The sequence below is a fragment of the Mustela lutreola genome, chromosome 3, assembly GCF_030435805.1.
Source record: "Mustela lutreola isolate mMusLut2 chromosome 3, mMusLut2.pri, whole genome shotgun sequence".
NCBI classification, from domain to species: Eukaryota; Metazoa; Chordata; class Mammalia; order Carnivora; family Mustelidae; genus Mustela; species Mustela lutreola.
The window spans coordinates 145458233-145479906 of NC_081292.1; the positions used below are offsets into that span (position 1 = coordinate 145458233).

Here is a 21674-nt window from a genome sequence, read left to right on the forward strand (position 1 = left end):
ACAGCTTTTTCTGTCTTTTTTTTTTTTTTTAATTTTATTTATTTATTTGACAGAGAAAGATCACAAGTAGGCAGATAGAGGGGGAAGCAGGCTCGCTGCTGAATAGAGAGCTCGATGTGGAGCTCCATCCCAGGACCCTGAGATTATGACCTGAGCCGAAGGCAGAGGCTTAACCCACTCTCTTCAACTCTCTTCAACAATTCATTGTTCTCCTTATTTCAAAAATTTTCCCCATTATGGATCCCTTTATTAGTGATCAATGAGAAATGACACACCATAAGAAGGGATATTTTAAATGATCATGGCACAGATACTTACATGAAGAACTGTGAACCATTTGTATCCTTCCCTCTGTTGGCCATAGACAAGAGAAATTCTTTGTTGTGTTTAACAGCAAAACTCTCATCTACAGAAAAGCAAAGTTTTCAGTTACACTACTGATAGAACCTCCAGAAAAATTTCATTTTCATGTTTCATTTCTTTTGTTCATATGTGCTCTTTAGCACCAGATAAAATTTAGACAAGTCAGGTTAAAATAAGAGAGAATCAAATATTAACTAGCTCCCTCTCCCATCTTTTTAGATAAAAATATTTCTAATTTTCAATCCTTTGCTAAAATTCCAAATACTATTATCAACCCCCTTCCTTTCCATTTGCATGTCTATTTTTTTTTTTTTGAAAAAACAACACAGCTTTGATTATTCAAGCAAAAAAAAGAAATGTTCCTTAAAAAGCAAGAGAAAGAAACCAGACAGGATTCTTTTACATTTCATCTGTTTCATTTTTGAGCACAAAAAGGCACATATACTATTTTAAACACAGAGAGGCACTCATTAACTAAATCTCTGCCACATCATCATTTATTGTAGAGTAGCTTGCCTTCCAATCTTAGATTAGAATATGGGAACAATGCAAGTGGAATGTGAAACAAAATGTCACTTAATCCCTAATGTGAAAGATGGGAAATATGAAATTATTTCCACATTCATATGTTTATATTTCTTTCAAATGATCTTCACATCAATAAAAAATAAGAGAAAACTTAAAAAGTTGAGAAAAAACATTATAGCCGAAGTTTAATAAGTTAAAGAGATTTTTTAAAAAGTGCATAGGAAAGTTTATCCACTAAGCGTGTGGATACTGTTACTATGAAATACTGCTAAATCTTTTAATAAAAATTAAGATTAAGCTATGGCAGTTCCCATTCTAGCACTATACTTCCAAGATTTTATTACAGACCATTGAAACCCTTCAAATAACATGGTGCATTAATGTCCTCAACACACAAAAATTCCTACCTCTATAAGAAAATCTATCACATAAATTTTTCACAAGAAAATTAACTGATTCAATAGAGAAAAATAATACAGAAAACATTAAAAATAAAATTTAAATGTAAACATCTTTACCTTCAAAAAATCCTCCATAAATAGATTCCCCTCCTCGTCCATTTCCTAAGGACGAAAAACACAAGACTCTCAAAACAATAACCTTTTTGAAGATGTCGCCTAAAGAAAATACTTCTTACAAAGTAGGTGTTCAAATGACTTCAAATCAAAAATACTCAAAGGCTCACAGGATATCCTGAAAGATACTAATTTAAATTCAATACTGACAAGATCCCAAATTACTTTCTTTCCCCTTCGATACAAGAGCAAAAATGTGACAAGGCCTATTAAGATATGTGGGAAAAAAAGAACATTCAGATTCTAATGATTATGTAGACCTTTGAACAAAAATTAGATTTTTTCCAAAGCATCTTTAAAAATAGTTTGTTTTTACAATTTAAAAGTATAGGTAAAAACTAGGGGTGCTTGGGTGGCTCAACTGATTAAGCATCTGCCCTTGGCTCCTTGGATCCTGGGATCCTGCCCTGCACTGAGCTCCTTGCTCAGCGGAGAGCCTACTTCTCCCTCTGTGTGCCGCTTCTCCTGCTTGTGCTCTCTGATAAATAAGAACAAATCCTTAAAAAAATAAAAAATAAATAGAAGTATAGGTATAAACTATACTGTAGTTAAGGATTACTAGTTTTGACAAGACCAAACACACATACTGATAGGTTACTAAGAGATGAATACAGAATTGTTTTTTATCTAGAAGCAAATTTCTGAAATTACTTCATTCATCAAAAGTAAAATTATTTCCTACCTGCTCCCTTCTTTTTGTCTATTTGAGTATTTTTACAGACTTGTCTAACTTTAAAATCTATGATACTTAACAAAGCATACATGATTTTCAGTCTTACCTTCACTGAAGTCACCACCTTGAACCATAAAATCTTTGACAACTCTGTGAAAAAGACAACTCTTATAATGTAATGGCTTCTGAGTTGATTTCCCTGTCCCCTTTTCACCTAAAGAGAAGAAAAATTAGTTGGCCATTTAGTAGAAAGGACGTTAAGGAAGCAAGTATTAAAGTAAAATGATGAAAACTTTTTCCTGTAAAATACACGTCTCTTAAACTATGTAGATGTTTTTAAACTATAAAATTTTCTCTCCCCTTAGGAATTCTTTTTTTTAATTCATTTAAAAATCATCCATGTTTTTCTGCAGAGTATAGAAATATAGAAATCCGGGGCGCCTGGGTGGCTCAGTGGTTTAAGCCTCTGCCTTCGGTTCAGGTCATGATCTCGGGGTCCTGGGATCGAGCCCCACATCGGGCTCTCTGCTCAATGGGGAGCCTGCTTCCTCCTCTCTCTCTGCCTGCCTCTCTGCCTACTTGTGATCTCTGTCTACCAAATAAATAAATAAATAAAATCTTAAAAAAAAAAAAAAAAAGAAATATAGAAATCAATCTCAGATTGATTAGAAGGGTGCCTGGGTGGCTCAGTGGGTTAAGCCTCTGCCTTTGACTTGGGTTATGATCTCAGGGCCCTGGGATTGAGGCCAGCATCAGGCTCTCTGCTCAGTGGGTTCCCCCTGGTTCCCCCTCTCTCTCTGCCTGCTGCTCTGCCTACTTGTGAGCTCTCAGTCAAATAAAAAAATAAAATCTTTAAAAATAAAATCCCATTACAAGTGGTATTTTCTAAAATTTACTTTCATGGGGTATCTGGAATAGCTCAGTGGGTTAAAGTATCCAACTCTTGGTTTTAGCTCAGATTGTGATCTTAGGGTCATGAGACTGACCCCCTCCCCCACACCCCATTGGGCTCTGCTGCTTAAGGTTCTCTCCCTCACTCTAAATGAAGAAAAATATATTACTTTCACATCTTGGTCAATGGTACATAATCTGCATAAAGAAAATTAAAATATGTTAAATAAAAAAATTAAAACTATAGTCAAATGGTACTACTTTTAGGCCAACCAAAAATATCAACAAACGGGACACCTGGGTGGCTCAGTTGGTTAAGCTACTGCCTTCAGCTTAGGTCATGATCCCAGGGTCGGATTGAGGCCTCGGGATCCTTGCTCAGCAGGGAGCCTGCTTCTCTCTCTGCCTCTGCCTAACACCTTGCCTGCTTGTGCTCACTCTCTCTCTCTCTGACTAAATAAATAAATAAATAAAATTTAAAAAAAAAGAAAAAAGAAAAAAAATGTCAACAAACCTGTACAGAGACAACGAAAGTTCTCACATGTTTTTGGGCACACATCAGAAAATAATTCAAAGACAACTCTTCCAGCTGAAAAAGAAGAAAGCTCGTTTATACTTTACTAATTTTTAATATTAAATATTTATAAATGATACATGGGAAGATTAATTTTCTTACCAGGTTGATTATTAATTGCAATGTCAAAAAAACATCGAGGACGCTGAACCTTTATTCCCATGGCTCCAATACTTCAATCTATGAATAAAATACAGTTTCAGGCAAACAGACCAAAACAGCAAAAATTTCTTATAAATTTCTAGGGGAAAAAAAAATCCTGGAACAAAACTAAAAATGTAGATTGAACTTAAATCGACATTTTTTTTTTAAGAGAATAGACTGCACTCTGTGAAACATTAAAGACAAAAACAAAAAACAAAAAACAAAAACCTCAGCCATAATATTTAAAATTCTATTTTAACCACTGAATATAGATTGCCACCCACATAGAAAATTGTACTAAGTCTGTATGATTAGTGAACTCAATCAGATTACCTTTAAACAGAGAAAAATCAAGGGCAGACTAATCCAATCCTTTTGCTCCTTGAAAACAAAAAGAGTTTTGATTAAAATGGTGCTTTAAAAAGAAAAACATTAAAATTCCTAAAATGCAATAAAAATAAATTATCAAGGAAGAAAATGGGATATTTTAACAATAGTAATATATGGTATCTTTCCACTCTCAGTAAAATCACATTACATATGAGGCTATTTTCTGATCATGAGCAAGAGACTTTACTGATATGCTAGTGTAGACACAAAAAAATACCAATAGGTGAGATACTCTGTAAACACTTCTATCTACATAGCAGATCACTATTATTTAACATTCTTTAATGAGACATTTATTTGAAGGATATTTCAGCCATGATATGTGGTAGGATATGACAGGGTAAAGTGAAGAGCAGAAGAAACAAAGGTAGTTAGTTTAAATAACATCCAAAATTATGGACTATAAAAATAGCTGCATCTGCTCAGAATAGAAAGTGTAATATATATGCTTTTCTGAAAATTATCATATCTAAGCTGGTAGTTCTACAAGCACTGTAGGATATTTTAGGTCCAGCAAAGCTGTGCAAAATCCATATTCTCCATCCCAAATAGATTCCTGTCTTTATCAATTTGTATAGGTATCTATAAATTCACCATAGATTGTAAGAAATAATATCATAGTATTACTTTAACAGTTTCTTCCAATGGTAGTATTTTAGAAAACTGTTATATAATACTGCCACTGTAGCATAAAGCAGAACAATGTTGATACAATCCTTTATCCCTGTTCACATTTATCTGTCTCACTGGCACTCATTTGCATGCTTGTCTATCTATTTATTTAGTTCTACACAATTTCATCATATGTGTAGGTTTATGTATCACCATCTCTCATCAATTTTACACAACCCACAAACTATAAATCAGAATACTCAATATTACCCAAATCACCAGCAATTTGAAAAATGCAGATATGTATTCATTTGTTTAATGTTGATTATGTGAATTAGGGATAAAAATTATATAAAAGACGTATTATAGCATTCAAAATCAGGCCAAGTGTTGGTATATTCACTTTAGGCATTATTGTATGAGAAGAGGGAGGACCGCATTTTTCATGATTTCTCCATTTTTTATTTCTAATAGATATAATGGATACTACAATTTGTTTCACATGAAACACAAGCAAAAAAGCTAAATTTTCAATCCTCCAGTAACCCAGACTTCCTGAAAACAAAAGAACTTAGCAATTTTATAATCTTGCCAAATTTGTTGCATTGTTTTTAGTTGTACAGAATCTCAATTCCTGCATACTTGAAATTGAGAATATGTTGAATCCATAAAGCTGAGGAAATTTTCTTAAAAATCTTAGTACCTGATTATCCTTATCTTCTAAGTAATTTTTATAGGCCACCTTAAATTCTCTACTTTTGCAGGTAGAGGAAGAGAAGACAAAGTTCAACGACTTATTTTTCCCTGAAAAAACCTATATAGCTACTTATTTAACCACAATACCCCAAGTAGAGATTTCTATTCTTATGAGTACAATACTCTACTATTCTTACAATGAGTACTAATAATATAGATAATTTGTCCCAAATGTATCAGATTGTTTATAATTACAGTTAATTTCCTACATGCAGTACTGTAGGAAACAAACTCCCACTTGAAAACAAACTCCCAATTTGAAACCAATCCTAATTTGGGTGCCTGGGTGGCTTAGTGAGTGTTCTAAGATCAAGTAAACCATGGAGCTTCCTGCTCAGTGGGGAGTCTGCTTATGATCCCTCTTTCTCTCTAACGCAATCTTAAAACAAAAGTAGGCATAATTTATGGTAAGTCAGAAAAACCCCTAATTACCCATAACCTTTTAGACACAATTTTTGATAATTGTCTAAGTTTCTCAATTCTAGGGCACAATGTAAAAAAAGTCTTCAGCTCTGGTACTCTGAAATGTAATGAATACCACTACTAATTTACAGAGTTATAAGCACAAGTGGGAGCTATCAGGATAGTGTTTGTTTTGTTTTGTTTTAAAGATTTTATTTACTCATTTGACAGAGAAAGAGAGAGAGCACAAGCAGGGGGCGGAAGAAGCAGAGGAAGAAGACGACTACCAGCTGAGAGGAAGAAGCAGACTACCAGCTGAGCACGGAGCACAATGTGGGACTGGGTCCCAGGACAGTGGGATCATGACTGAGCCAAAGGCAGATATTCAAACCACTGAGCCACTCAGGGGCCCCTTGTTTTCTTTTTTAATCTGAGAGCTGCTTACCTGGATGAGTTCACCTTGAGAAAACTGAGCTACACTTAAGATTTTACGTAGGTTTCGGTACACTATACCGAATACACTATATATATTTTTATATGTAAAAAAAATTTTTAAATAATAAATCTAAAATGAAACTTTACTTCTCTATACCCAATTCTCTCAAAATTTAGTAAATGTTATCACTGTCCAAATCAGCCAAAGCTGAAAAACTGGAATCATCTGTGACTACACTCTCCTTCATAGTCATTATCCAAATCATTAATAATTCAGTTTAGCACTGACTTAATTTTAGCTTAAAAAGTAGTCTCATCGCGGCACCTGGGTGGCTCAGTGGGTTAAAGCCCCGGCCTTCAGCTCAGGTCATGATCAAGGTCAGGTCCTGGGATCAAGCCCCACATCGGGCTCTCTGCTCAGTGGGGAGACTGCTTCCTCCTCTCTCTCTCTCTGCCTACTTGTGATCTGTCAAATAAATAAATAAAAATCTTAAAAAAAAAAAGCAAAAAAAAAATGCTCTCATCATCTTTATACGATTATTATCATTTCTTACATGGACTATTACAATAGACTCCTAACTGGTTTCCCTGTTTTTACTTAGTCCTGTATTATCTATTGTCCATAGAATAACCTGAATGTAGCCATCTTTAAAAGCACAATTTACCATTTCATTCCTCTACCTAATATTTTCTAACATACATCACATTTATTTTTTTTTAAAGATTTTATTTATTTGACAGAGAGAGATCACAAGCAGGCAGAGAGGCAGGCAGAGAGAGAGGAGGAAGCAGGCTCTCTGCTGAGCAGAGAGCCCGATGCGGGGCTCGATCCCAGGACCCTGAGATCATGACCTGAGCCGAAGGCAGCGGCTTAACCCACTGAGCCACCCAAGCGCCCACATTTATTCTTTTTTTTTTAAAGATTTTATTTATTTATTTGAGAGACAGTGAGAGAGAGCATGAAAGGTGAGAAGGTCAGAGGGAGAAGCAGACTCCCCATGGAGCAGGGACTCTGGGATCATGACCTGAGCTGAAAGCAGTTGCTTAACCAACTGAGCCACCCAGGTGCCCAACATACATCACATTTAATCAGAATGTCTTTCCATGGATTTTAAGAACCTAAACCAGCACTGTCCAACAGAAACATAAGCCACATTCATAGTTTTTAAAAATTTTAGTAGCCACATTTTAAAAAGTAAAAAGAAACTGGTTAATTTAAATATTTTATTTAACTCAGTATGTCCAAAATATTACCTCAACACATAATCGACATAAAAATGTGATTGTGAGGGGTGCCTGGGTGGCTCAGTGGGTTAAAAAGTCTCTGCCTTCAGCTCAGGTCATGATCTCAGGGTCCTGGGATCTAGCCCCATGTCGGGCTCTCTGCTCAGCAGGGAGCCTGCTGCCCCCCTCTCTCTGCCTGCCTCTGCCTACTTGTGATCTCTGTCTGCCATATTAATAAAAACTTAAAAAAAAAAAAAAAAGATTTGTGGGGCACCTGGGTGGCTCAGTGGGTTAAGCCGCTGCCTTCGACTCAGGTCATGATCTCAGGGTCCTGGGATCAAGTCCCACATTGGGCTCTCTGCTCAGCAGGGAGCCTGCTTTCCTCTCTCTCTCTGCCAGTCTATCTACCTGTGATCTCTCTCTGTCAAATAAATAAATAAAATCTTAAAAAAAAAAAAAAAAAGATTTGTTAAAAATAAAAAAAATAATAATAATAAATAAATAAATAAATAAATAAATAATGTGATTGTGAGGTATTTCCCATTCTTTCTGGAATACTAAGTCTTAAAAATCCAGTGTTCATCAACTCAAAATTACTGTATTTCAAGTGCTCAATGTATGCATGTGGCTCATAGCTACTGTACTGGACTGCACAGCTCTAAATATTTTAGCCCCTACTGACCTCTATAACTTTATCTAACATTCTTCTCAACTTTGCTTTAGAAACACATGTTCCTTCTTCAAATATCCCGGGGTGCCTGGGGTGGTCAGTTGGTTAAGCATCTCCCTTCAGCTCAGGTCATGATCCCAGGGTCTGGGAGTCAAGCCCTACATTGGGCTCCCAGCTCAGCAAGGAGCCTGCTTCTCCCTCTCCCTCTGTCCCTCCTCCCTGTTTGTGCTCTCTCTGTCAAATAAATAAATAAAATCTTTAAAACAAAACAAACATCCCAAGGCCTAGTCCATCAGGTCTTCCCCATTTGTTGTTTCCTCCATGTGGGATGCTCTATCCCAGACTGTCAAGTGGTTCATTCCCTCACTTATTTTAAGTCATTGCTGAAGTATCCCCTCCACAAAGAAACCATCCCTGACCAGTATATCCAAAGAAACAGCCCCTATCCTCCAACACTTTATATCCCCTTACATGATTTATTTTTCTTCCCTGCCTTTATTGTTAATTTTTTTTTATTATAAATTCAAGTTTTTCTATCTGTTCTTCTCACTAGAATATAAGCTCCATGATGTGATAATAGGTTTGCTCCTCTCTTAATTCCTAGTGCCTTAAACAGTATTTGGCTATGGTAAGAAATCAGTACTTATAAATGCATGAATATATATGAAAGGATAGTCATATGTGAGAACACAGTTTTCTAACACTGTAACAACAACAAAAGGAAACATCCAAAATATCCCACAATGAGAGAACAGCTGAATAAATTCTGGTATATACATGCTATTTAATATTATATAGCAGGTTTTTTTTAAAAGATTTTATTTATTTATTTGACATACAGAGATCACAAGTAGGCAGAGAGGCAGGCAGAGAGAGGGCAGGAAGCAGGTTCCCTGCTGGGCAGAGAGCCCAATGTGGGGCTCGATCCCAGGATCCAGGATCATGACCCGAGCTGAAGGTAGAGGCTTTAACCCACTAAGCCACCCAGGCGCCCCTATATAGCAGTTTTAAAAGTCTACATACTCTATCCAAAAATACTATGACTTAGCTGAAAAGAAAAAAAAGCTATTTGTATATCAGTATTGTGTTTACACTCTAAAATAAATACTGTAAATAATGCTAAATAATGCTCTAAATAATACTCAATTTCTACAGAGTTACATAGCAAAACTGATAGCACTCTGCAGAAGGGACTGGGAGTAGGGATGGAGTTCAAAGGAGTCTTTAGTTTTAACTATAAAGTTTGAATTTTTGCAATGAGAATATATTCATGTATTCGTTGCCCAATTAAAAATTAATAAAATGTAAAGCTGTATCTGCATAATAAAATAAAACAGTAGGAAATAAACAAAAATACTAAGAGCCTATCTCTAAACGAAAGGGTCATACACAAATTTTTTTTAGTTTCTCATTTCCGAAGTTTTCTATACACCTCTAAAACTCTTCAAGGGGCACCTGGGTGGCTCAGTGGGTTAAAGCCTCTGCCTTCGGTTCGGGTCATGGTCTCAGGGTCCTGGGATCAAGCCCCACATCAGGCTCTCTGCTCAGCGGAGAGCCTGCTTCCTCCTCTCTCTCTCTGCCTGCCTCTCTGACTACTTGTGATCTGTCAAATAAACAAATAAAAATCTTTAAAAATCAATCAATCAATAAATAAAACTCTTCAAAAGAGCACTCAAGTTTTAATGTACTTTTTAAGTGTCTCACTTTCATGATTATTACTGCTGTCTAACATTTAAATCTAGAAGACCTTAAGAAATTATTTTTCTTTTTCCACGAAATTGTGTACTCCTCCCCCAATGGAAACTAGGAAAAGTACATGTGAATATTTATCCAAACTGGGTATTAAATAATTGTTCGGGTTCATGAATAAATAAAGGAAATAAACAGATTTGACTTCATGAAGATATTTATTATTCCTATTTTTCAAAAGGAAATTAAAAAGTAGAAAATGGGCACATGAGTGGCTCAGTCCACTAAACCTCTAACTTGGTTTTGGCTCAGGTCATTCTCAGGGTCATGACATCAAGCCCCATGTGGGTCCCTGTGCTCAGCAGGGAGTCTGCTTGAGATTCTCTTTCTCCCTCTTCCTCTGCACCTCCAACCCTGGGTTCACTTGCACACACTTTCTCTCAAATAAATAAATCTTTTTTAAAGTAAGTAAGTAAGTAATGGGACACCTAGTAGCTCAGTTGGTTAAGCTGCTGCCTTTGGCTCAGGTCAGATCCCAGGGTCCTGTGATCAAGTTCCGTGTAAGGCTTCTTGCTCAGCGGGGAGCCTGCTTCTCTCTCTCTGCCTCTACCTGCCACTCTGCCTGCTTATGCTCTCTCTCTCTGATAAATAATAAAATCTTAATAAAGAAATAGAAAAAAATATTTTTAAGTCTTTAAAAAGTAAGTAAAAAACAGGAAAATATTTTCAACAAACATGATGGGTTAATTTTTTACTGTAGAACAGTGCTTAGGAATAGGGTGCTAGAACAATTCTTCGCTAACCAGAACCATCCTAACTCATTGCAGAATGTTAATCACCCATATCCCTATTTAAATATCAGCACATGTGACAACCAAAAAGCCCTCTCTGTGTTCATGTCCTTCTGCACATCGTCCTGTATGGGACAATGCACCAAGTTAAAAGCACAAAACCCACCCAAGGGAACATAAACAATTTATAAAAAGTGAAATCGAAAATATAAACATTAACAATTTTGCTAAGCAACTTGGCATTACAGACCAACTTTGAATATATTCATATTAACATTTAACACTTTCATAATTTAGTATCTTGGAATCTCTCTGAAGGCAATCATTTTAAATGAAATATTCTTTGATTTTGGTTTAACAGTAATTAAAACAACCTACATGTCCAACATATCAGTTAACTAAATTAAGAAATACTCATATAATGATCTATTACACTGCCTATGAAAATGCAATTTTTAAAAATATGGAGAAAATGTTAAACAAAAAACATTATATGGTTCTAACATTAAATGATTAGAAAGATTTTAAGTATAAAAAAATTGGGGGCGGGCACCTGGGTGGCTCAGTGGGTTAAAGCCTCTGCCTTCAGCTCAGGTCATGATCTCAGGGTCCTGGGATCAAGCCCCGCATCGGGCTCTGTGCTCCACAAGCAGGGAGCCTGCTTCTCCATCTCTCTCTGCCTGCCTCTCTGCCTACTGATCTCTATCAAGTAAAAAAAAAAAAAAAAATGGCGGCACCTGGCTGGCTCAGTCAGAAGAGCATGTGTCTCGGGGTGCCTGGGTGGCTCAGTGGGTTAAGCCGCTGCCTTCGGCTCGGGTCATGGTCTCAGGGTCCTGGGATTGAGTCCCGCGTCGGGCTCTCTGCTCAGTGGGGAGCCTGCTTCCTCCTCTCTCTCTCTGCCTGCCTCTCTGCCTACTTGTGATCTCTCTCTGTCAAATAAATAAATAAAAAATCTTAAAAAAATAAAAATAAAAAAATAAAAAAATAAAAAAAAGAAGAGCATGTGTCTCTTGATCTTGGGGGTCATGAGTTTGAGCCCCATGTGTTATTAAAAACATAAACTTAAAAAAAACCCCTCACATCTACCCTTTACCTTAAAAAAATTCATACGCAGTCGCTGAAGTGCTTTTTATAATAAAAAATTTTAAAAAATCAGTTGTGATAGAAATTGGTTAAATAAATTATTCTCTCATGAAATGGATGATATTCATTTAGTCACTAGAAATCATATTCTTACATGTCAAAATCAGAGATAACATTTTCACCTAACAAAAATAAACAATACAGGGGTGCCTGGGTGGCTCAGTGGGTTAAAAGCCTCTGCCTTCAGCTCAGGTCATGATCCCAGAGTCCTTGGATCCAGCCCACCATTGGACTCTCTGCTCAGCGGGGAGCCTGCTTCCTCCCCTTTCTCTGTCTGCCTCTCTGCCTACTTGTGATCTCTGTCTGTGAAATAAATAAAATCAAAAAAAAAACAAACAATAAAGACCTCATACATTGTTGCCAATAGTAAAGGGGTAAATTGATACAATCCATTGCCAATTTGACCATATACAATATTACTAGCCATATGAGCACAATATTGTGCTAGCCAATATTACTAGCACATTAAATACCCTTTGACTCAGTAACACACTTTAGATATTTTATACAAATCCCACACATTTGCAAAATAAGGTTATGTACAAGGTTATTCAAGGCACGATTGTTTCTGTGGTTAAAAGGCTGTAAATATAAATGTCCATAAAGAAAGACAGATTACATAAGTCTTACTATATCCATACAATGTACAAGGCTATAAAAAGGAATGGAAAGCAGTTTATGTACTGCTTTAAGTTTAAACTTTAAGTTTAAAAAAATAAAAAGCAAGATACAGATATGTGTATGGCAATGCTTTGCTTTCTTTGTATATTTCTCAAAGTAAAAAGAATATGTATATATGTTTGCTTATCTAATACAGAGGCAGCTGCTGGTAGAGGAAATGCTGGGGAAGATCGTAAGATTTTTTTTTTTAACTGTATAACCAACCGTTTATACCTTTTCAGTTTTATACCATATGAACATATTGTTATTAAAAGTTAATACAGGGAAGCATGGGTGGCTCAGTTAGTTAAGCATCTGCCTTCCGCTCAGGTCATGATCCCAGGCTCCTGGGATGGAGCTCCAGGTTGCACTCCCTGCTCAGCAGGCAGCCTGCTTCTCCCTCTCCCTCTTGCTTGCTGCTCAGCCTACTTGTGCTCTCTCTCTAGCTGTCAAATAAATAAAATCTTAAAAAAACCCAAAAAGTTACTACAAAATATAAAATGGAAAGGAAAAGTTATCGAAGACTACTCAGGGATGAGAAGATATTCACGATATATTAAGTCAAAAAGGTGGGTTAGTAAAGATTTCCAAAACTTTACACATAAGAGATATACATTAAAAAGAGATGAAACCATTATGCTGAAGACTTATCTGTTCCACCATGTTCAGTGCAGCATTATTTACAACAGCCAAGACATGGAGACAACCTAAGTATCCATCAACAGATGAATGGATTAAGAAAATGTAGTGTATTTACATATACAAAAGGATACTATTCAGCCATTAAAAAACAAGGAAATCTGGCAATTTGCTACAACATGAATACTGTATGATCCCACTTATATGTAGAATCCCAAAAAAAGATAAATTAAAAAAATACATACACACACACACACACCCTGACCAAACTCACAGAAAAAGAAATCTGATTTTTAGTTACCAGAGCTGTGGAGAGAGGGTAGAAGAATCAAATGAAGATGACCAAAAGATATAAACTTCCAGTTATAAGTAAGTACTGGGGATATAATAAAAACATAGATGGCCTTAGTTAACTGCTGTATGGTATATTAGAAAGCTGCTAAGAGAATAAATCCTTAAAACTATCATCAAAAGAAAAAAAAACTTTCTTCCTTGCACCTATATCAGATGGTGGATGTTAACAAAACTTATTGTGGTAATCATTTTTCAATATATGTTAAGTCATATGCTGTACACTTTAAATTTATACTGTGCAATATGTCAATTACATTTCAATGTAAGTGAAAGACTAGATTTACACCAAAATACTGACACTGATTATAAATTATGCAGCATTATTTGCAATAGCCAAGACATGAAAACAACCCAAGTGTCCCCTGGTGGATGAATGAATAAAGAAAATGTGATATGTGCGCATACATATACACAGGAATATCATTCAGCCACAAAAAAGGAAATCCTGCAGTGCCTGGGCGGCTCAGTCAGTTGGGTGTCTGACTCCTGCCTTCAGCTCAGGTCATGGTCTCAGGATCATGAGATGGAGCCCCAGGTTGGACTCCACTCTCTTGAGATTCTTTTCCTCTTCCTTTCTGCCCCTACCTCTATAAAATAAGTAAAATCTTAAAAAAAAAAAAAAAAAAAAAGGAAATCTTATCACTTGTGACATGTATGAATCTTGAGGACATTATACTAAGTGAAGTAAGTTAAGAGAAAGACAAATACCATATAATCTCACTTATATACATATATAACCTTAAAAAAAAAAAACCCAACTAAATAAAACCTAAATTCATTTGAGGTCCTGGGGAGTAATGTACAGCATGATGACTATATTTAAGAGCACTATACTGTATATTTGAAATTTGCTAAGAGAAAAGATCTTAAAAGCTCTCATCACAAGAAAATATTTGCACCTATGTAAGGAGATGATTAACTAGATTTAATGTGATCATTTTGCAACATATACAAATATCAAATCATTATGTTGTACCTAAAACTAATATCAATTATAGCCCCAAAAAATGAATAAATAAAAGAAGTCACCCCCAAAGATTTACACCAAAATATTAACATTGATTATAGTTAGGCAATGAGTTTAAGGATAATTTTTACATATTTGTTTTCCAAATTTTCTTCGACAGGTACTAAGTTTACAGTCATGAATATTTTTAAAGAAACAGTCAGGGACACATGGGTGGCTCAGTTGGTTAAGCATCTGCCTTCGACTTGGCTCATGATCCCAGGGTCCTGGGATAGAGTCCGGTATCAGGATTCTTGCTCAGCGGGGAGTCTGCTTCTCCCTCTGCCTGCCGCTCACCTTGCTTGTGTAAGCTTTCTAATAAATAAATAAAATCTTTAAAATAATTTTTAAAAAACACTAATAAAATGAGAGAATGTTTTGCCTATTAAAATAGTAAAGAGTTGGGTGCCTGGGTGGCTCAGTGGGTTAAGCTGCTGCCTTGGGCTCAGGTCATGATCCCGGGGTCCTGGGATTGAGTCCCTGGGATCTCTGCTCAGCAGGGAGCCTGCTTCCCTCTCTTTCTCTCTCTGCCTGCCTCTCTGTCTACTTGTGATCTCTCTCTGTAAAATAAATAAATAAAATCTTTAACAATAAAATAAAATAGTAAAGAGTTTTTCGAAGACTAATTCCCAAAACAAGACACAGCTCCTCCGGAAATAATATGTGAAACTCTTAAAACTATTTATACCTTAAACTGATTTTCACTTTAAACCAGTAAAATTCACATAACTAGGAATCTCTTACAAGAAATTACCCTTTTAGAAAGACTTCATGTATAAAGTTAGCTATCTTAGTGTTCTTTTTAGGAATATATAATCAGAAGCAACCTAGTCAATATTATAAAAAATGGTTAAATCATGGTCTCTAATTGAATGAGATATCATAGTTGTTAAAGTAATGTTATAAACATTAGTAATTTGGAAAATACTTATAATTTGTTAAAAAACAAGATACAAAACAGTATATGCAAAAGCATTATAATCAACTACTCCTGAAGATTTATAAAAAGAAAAAAAAAATTGGAAAATCATTATTGTGTTGCCTGTAAGACCAAGACAGTTTTCTGCCTTCCTGTACTTCATTCTACTTTTCTTTAATAAATATAATTGGTATTATAAAGAAAAATTCATAATAAAAAATGTATATATAATCTTCTAAGATTATAATGTACATGGCTATAAGTGATTATAATATATATATTTAGGTTATCCCATATAAGAACATTTTTCATAGAAACAGATTAAAGTTAGTTTTCCTTAAGTAAATAAAAAAAGCCTTAAATTCAAGAAAGATGACAGCAATTATTATTAAAAGCACTACAGAAATCTCAACTATGTAAATGTTGTTATAGCTAATGAAGAACAATGATGACAAAAAAAGATGGCTCGATACTATGTCTCTAATTTACTGGAATCAGATTTTACCTAATCAGAAATATAGCACATAGAATTTCCTCTGTGAAATTACTCAATATTTTCATAGAGGTATTACTCTATAATACCTCTGGTATTACTTAATAATACCTAAAATCAAACATGAGATAAACATCTGATCAATTTTTCACATTTTCAAGAAAAAGTAAATAGAAATAATACTGAGAGATACCAAAGAAACAATTCAGGGAAAAATCAAGTCTATGCAATTTTCAATAAAATAATTCACAACTTTCCTTATATAATGAAAGGTTTCAGAAGAGTCGCCTCCTTTGTTGCAAATTTGTTAAACCTAAGTGAGTTGCAGCTATTTCCATAAAATCCAGACATTAATTTTTCTTGAAAAGCAAACAAAATTAATGTGCTCCATTCCTGTACAGCCAGCAATCAACATGGTCTGCCTCCAACTACAGCCTATTAATTTTTACTATTTACTATCTACTTGACTCCATGAACTCATTTCACCTGCTTGACTCCTTCAGAAATTCAAGTGATACTTAACCACACCTATTTTTTTATAATGAAAATACTTTTTACATAATAAAGCTAACCGAATCACTGCAAAAAGTTAGATCATATAAAAACACATGAAATCCTGACACTTAGGGTGTAACTTTTAAAATGTCCATGTATATTCTTTTTTCTAAGCAGAGAGAAATACAGTTGTTTTCAACTGTATTGTCTACCAACAATATCGTTTTGTATGTCAATAATATGTAGTATTTTAAAATAGTAAATACCAGAATATGTAAACTTCTGTAACAAATACATTTCATAAAAATAAGAGGTAACAAATTCATATGTAAAAAGATTATAATCTTGTAGTTTCATACATAAAATAATTTTGATATTCATCCTAGAGTAACATGAAGGATGGGGAAAGGGGCCAGGACAAGAACAGAGATAACTAATTACTAAACTATATGGTAAAGGACATGGTATTTGCAGTTAGGCAATAAATACTGCAGTGATTTATGACATTCCAAGAATTATTTAGAAGTTTCACACAGTATGAAAAAGTCAACAAAGTACTCAGTCTTCAAAAAGTAGAGAGTAAATCTTTTAAACTATTAAGATTAGCTGGTCTTTGCCCTTTCTGATTCCCCTGGCTAATTTCTCTGTGTCCTTAAAGATTCAAAGAGAGTACACCCTGGGAACTTCACCTTGACTCTCTAAAGCTTAAATGATCCTCCTTTGCTGAATCTTATTTTCATTATCATAAACTTGTTTGTAGACTCCACAAATTCAGAACCCTTCTAACTTCAAACATGCACAAGGCCTGGCCCAGACTACATTATCAAATGGAAAGAATACTAGTTTATCAAGGCACATGCAGAACCAGGCTCTGCCTAAACTTCAGTACTTCCTCCTCTATGTACTGCTTCTCACATGGAATACTAACATCTGTAGTTAGTAAATTCTCCCAGAGCCTACTAAGTCAGTAACCGTCCTCTGAGTCTTTTCCATAATTGAAACAGAACCTATTCCCTAGATCTGCCTAAATGAGTTGCATTTTACTAATAAAATGTTTTTTTCTTTCTTAGTAAACAGAATCCATTATAAGAGGGAGCATCTTCAGTTCAGGACGAGGAAATAAAAATGCAGGAATGCCTGGGTGGCCCAGTCAGTTAACCATCTGCCTTTGGCTCAGGTCATGATCCCAGACTCCTGGCATCAGCCTCACATCAGGCTCCCCTGCTCAGCAGGGAGTCTGCTTCTCCCTCTCCCACTGTCCCTTCCCTTGCTTGTCCTTGCTCTCTCAAATAAATAAAAATCTTTAAAAAAATAAATAAGGGCGCCTGGGTGGCTCAGTGGGTTAAAGCTTCTGCCTTCGGCTCAGGTCATGATCTCAGGGTCCTCGGATCGAGCCCCACATCGAGCTCTCTGCTCAGCAGGGAGCCTGTTTCCTCCTCTCTCTCTGCCTGCTTGTGATCTCTGTCAAATAAATAAATAAAATCTTTCAAAAAATAAAGATGGAAAGTTCTCAACTGCTTAAGTTTAGTAAAACAGGTAACAATTTTCACACACCATTTCCACCTCTAAGTGCAAGCATATTACATTAAACTAATTAAAACCACAGATCTTTAAAATTACTTTCAAAGGCAATGTGACATTCACATCAGTATCTTCAGCCTACCCCCAATACAATTCAGAGATAAAATGAGAAATGAAAACAGACTGTTTCAAAAACATTTTAATGCATTTGAGTAGCATATTGTTAATTAATTACTTAAGCACAAACAAATTAACATTCTGAGGCATCAGAAAAGGCAACTATGCTCTTCGATATGATCCCCCCTCACCTGGTGTCTGATAGTCACAAACCACTAGGCTGGTAGAATCATGAGTAACAGTGTACCTGCACTTCCTAAATTCTCAAATCCTTTAGAAAACATAAAAATAGCTGTAAGGTTGCCAAGTTTGGTGTTAAATAGGGTATTACATACTTTCAAAACATAGAATATGAGAGCATAAAACTATGCTTTGTTAGTACTGAACTCAAAGCATATACTAACTGGGAAATCCCTGACAATACTCTTCATACTGCACCTGCAATTATTTAAGTTTTTACAATGATAAATTATACCACTCTCTCATACCTATACCATACAATAGCAACATGCTAGCCAATGTGATAATTCTCTCATAAACTACAGACTTTTGAAGTTTGGAGGAAACTTAATCTAATCAGTCTTCTGATTTTATAGGTTTGACAATAAGAGGACTAAAGTGACTGAAGCAAGGTCATAAGTTGAAAAAGCAAGAGTTTTCTGGTTTACTTTAACAGCTTCACTGTAGAAAATACCTTATTCATAAATATTCCAGATAATGGCTTATTTAATTTTACTTTCTACCTTATGACTATAATGCAATGATATAATTATGAATAAATCTTAAGCTAAAGTTTATACATAATTAAGAGTACCTGATATATAAAGAGGCTTCGTTTTTTAAAAAATCAATGACTTAAGGTATCATTCATGTTTATTTAAAAAACTGATGTCTATATTTATAGGTACAATCTCTTTCAAGAAGAGGTTGGTGTTTGCTTTATGACACCTCTTAAAAGTGCAAAAGATATGCTGTATGGTACTGAAAGTACAAAGTCCCCAGTTATGGAAGTTTTCTCTGAGTATTTATACAATACTGCCTGTAGTAAATTTCAAGATGGAAGATTTGCCCCACAGAAATACAAATACAGAGTTCTTACAGAGACAGTATATGCATTAAACCAGGGTAAAACCACTGACACTTAAACAGAAACTAAAGCTTGGTGCTAATATTAAAGATAAAAAAAAAGTGAAGTAACACAATGTAGCAGAAATCTGCAACAAACTCTTCAAATCACTTGAATTAATTATCTAATTAATTCAATTAATCTTAGTATATTAGAATACTAAAACTAATACATTACAATTCTATTGAAAAACCCGAATAGTATTAAAGAAAAAAGAAAAGGAAAACATCAACATCTGTTTCTTAATTGAGCAAGACTGGAATAATTAATTGCTAATGATTCATACCTTTTTTTTTTTTTTTTTTTAAGATTTTACTTATTTTGCAGAGAGTGTGAGAGAGAACACAAGCAGGGGGAGTGGGAGCCCGATGTGGGTGGGACTTGATCCTAGGACATTGGGATCCTAACCTGAGCCAAAGGCAGCCGCTTAACCAATGAGCCACCCAGGCACCCCGATTCATACCACTGATGACTAATTCACATTATTATGAATGGCTACCAATTTTCCTTTGCATGTAGAATGGATGTTGCCTGACAGAAAACCCAATTTAAAATATGCAAAATATCAAAAAGATAAAAACTTTACTCAGAGACCACTGATAACTGCAAAGCACCAAAAAAGAAAGGCCTTTAATAAGTCACAATAAATATAATGTATGTTCTTTACTTCACTCATAGAATCACTGACTTCTTACTGAAAACCAATTTTACAGAGAATTTTAACAAACCTGATTATTTATTTTTGAAGTCCACAGTTGATGACAGCCTGAAATCAAAATAGTTTATAGATGAAGAAACTGAGATTCAAAAGATGGTTGAGCCAGAAACAAATCCAAATTTTCTAAACTAGGAAGCTTGCATACTTGTACACTGCTGACAGCAGGGGAAAGCAACCCTGACAACAGCCTGCAAAGACCAAAAAAAAAATCTTAAAAAGCAAACACAATTAAAAAAAAAAAAAAAAAAAAAAAAAAGCATAGCAGAAGCCTACTACAAGACCCAATGGGATTTCAGAGCACCTATTAATACTGAATAATAAAACCTTAAATGACGTAAAATGAACTCTAATTCAGAGAGAAGTCATTTGTTATAGAAATAGCCGTATTTAAAATGGTTAAAATAAAAAAGGGGGGAAATGCTAAAACGGGTAAATTTTCGGATACCTAAAAAATATGATGAGAGAAGCAGCCATTCTAGAAACCCTAGAGTTTTCTGGGTTTTACGGTACTATTTCGAAAATGTTCATACACCTCCTCACCCATTTTTTAAGAACCGGCAAATTACTTTTTTTTTTTTTTATACCGACACGCACACATATTTCCCCTTCTATCCGGTTTTAGCTACTAAAAGTTAACGGACCCCCAAAGTCCAGAACATTTTGTTTCTTCGACGTATTTGTCATCACTACTGCAAAAGCTGGGACCTGAAAAGAAAATACTGTTGTAGGAATAAATTCAATCAACGTACAAAATGGTGCTTTTAAAACATTTCCAAAATGACTGGGAGTTGTCCGTTCCCGCGGACCTCGACTTAGCTCCTTAAAAGACTAAAGATGAGCCAAATTCGCACACTTCCCCTAAGGCATATGGAGCTCTGAAGCCATCGCCTTCCTCCTAAAGAGTAATGATCTTCTCCTAAAAGGCCTGCGCTGCTCACAGCTCCTCGGAAACGTGGGTGAACTTCGAGACAGCCCTGGGATGAAAAGGGAAGAGCCTGGATTTCAGTTTTAGTCCAAAGGCCTGTAACACTTAACTAGGTACGACAGACGCTGTCTGTGAGAGGAAAAAGGTCGGAGTAGGAGGAAAGCCCGTTTTCAGTCTAATCTTCACCCCTATGATCCAGGCTCCTCGCCCGCAAGTCTCCGACCCTCACCTGACAAGACGTCAGGTTACTTCTTCCCCACCAATTCTGCCACCTACCCCGCATTAGCGATTAGTCTTACGATTCTGAAGCATCAAAAATCACCCTTGTTCCCTAGAGTTCAGGCCGCCGCCGCTGCCGCCATATTACAGCTTGTGCGGCAAAATGCGTCAGGGAGGGAGGTGTGCGCCCAAGTGAGAGGGCGGGGGCTGGCAGGGGGAGGATCGTTTCCCACGCCTGGGAGGCACGGCTGGAGGCCTTCTCCAGCTGCAGCAGCTGCCAAGCGAGAGCCACGGCCCTTGGGGGGCTCGTTCAGGGACCAGGCAGCCCAGACACCTCGAGGCGAAGACGGTTGGCTCCGCCGGGCCTAACGCGTCGACTCCGCCCCTCTCCTCGGGCTCTTCCCGCTCTCATACCCTGGGACTGCTGCAAAGGACGCCACCGAAACAACACAGGCTTCGCGCCACCTACCTGCTCCTGTTGTCTTCACTTCCCGGGGTCCGGTCCTTTAAAGCGCTTCAAATCTACCGCCGCCAGAAAAGGCGCTAAAGCCCACTAACCGCCTCCCTCCCCCACAACCCAGTCCCAGCGTGGAGGGAAAGCGTCGCGCAGGAAGTACGTCAC

At 36.2% G+C, this 21674-nt stretch overlaps 1 protein-coding gene across 8 annotated transcripts in view; it reads right to left on the reverse strand.

Moving 5' to 3' along the window:
• PPIG (peptidylprolyl isomerase G) overlaps positions 1 to 21674 on the reverse strand; it is a 52090-nt gene extending 30416 nt beyond the window's left edge. For 2 of the 8 annotated variants that reach the window (XM_059167089.1, XM_059167097.1), the window contains exons 1-7: positions 21522 to 21674; positions 4082 to 4129; positions 3707 to 3784; positions 3545 to 3619; positions 2246 to 2353; positions 1410 to 1454; positions 319 to 406 (exon numbers count right to left, since the gene is read on the reverse strand). In XM_059167089.1, coding sequence (XP_059023072.1) covers positions 319 to 406; positions 1410 to 1454; positions 2246 to 2353; positions 3545 to 3619; positions 3707 to 3767 — 377 coding nt within the window. In that variant the 5' untranslated portion in view covers positions 3768 to 3784; positions 4082 to 4129; positions 21522 to 21674. Of the gene's footprint in view, positions 1 to 318; positions 407 to 1409; positions 1455 to 2245; positions 2354 to 3544; positions 3620 to 3706; positions 3785 to 4081; positions 4130 to 19918; positions 19957 to 20053; positions 20097 to 20657; positions 20883 to 21109; positions 21409 to 21521 lie in introns of those variants that run through there. The other 6 variants (XM_059167095.1, XM_059167096.1, XM_059167094.1 and 3 more) reach the window with 6 other exon arrangements.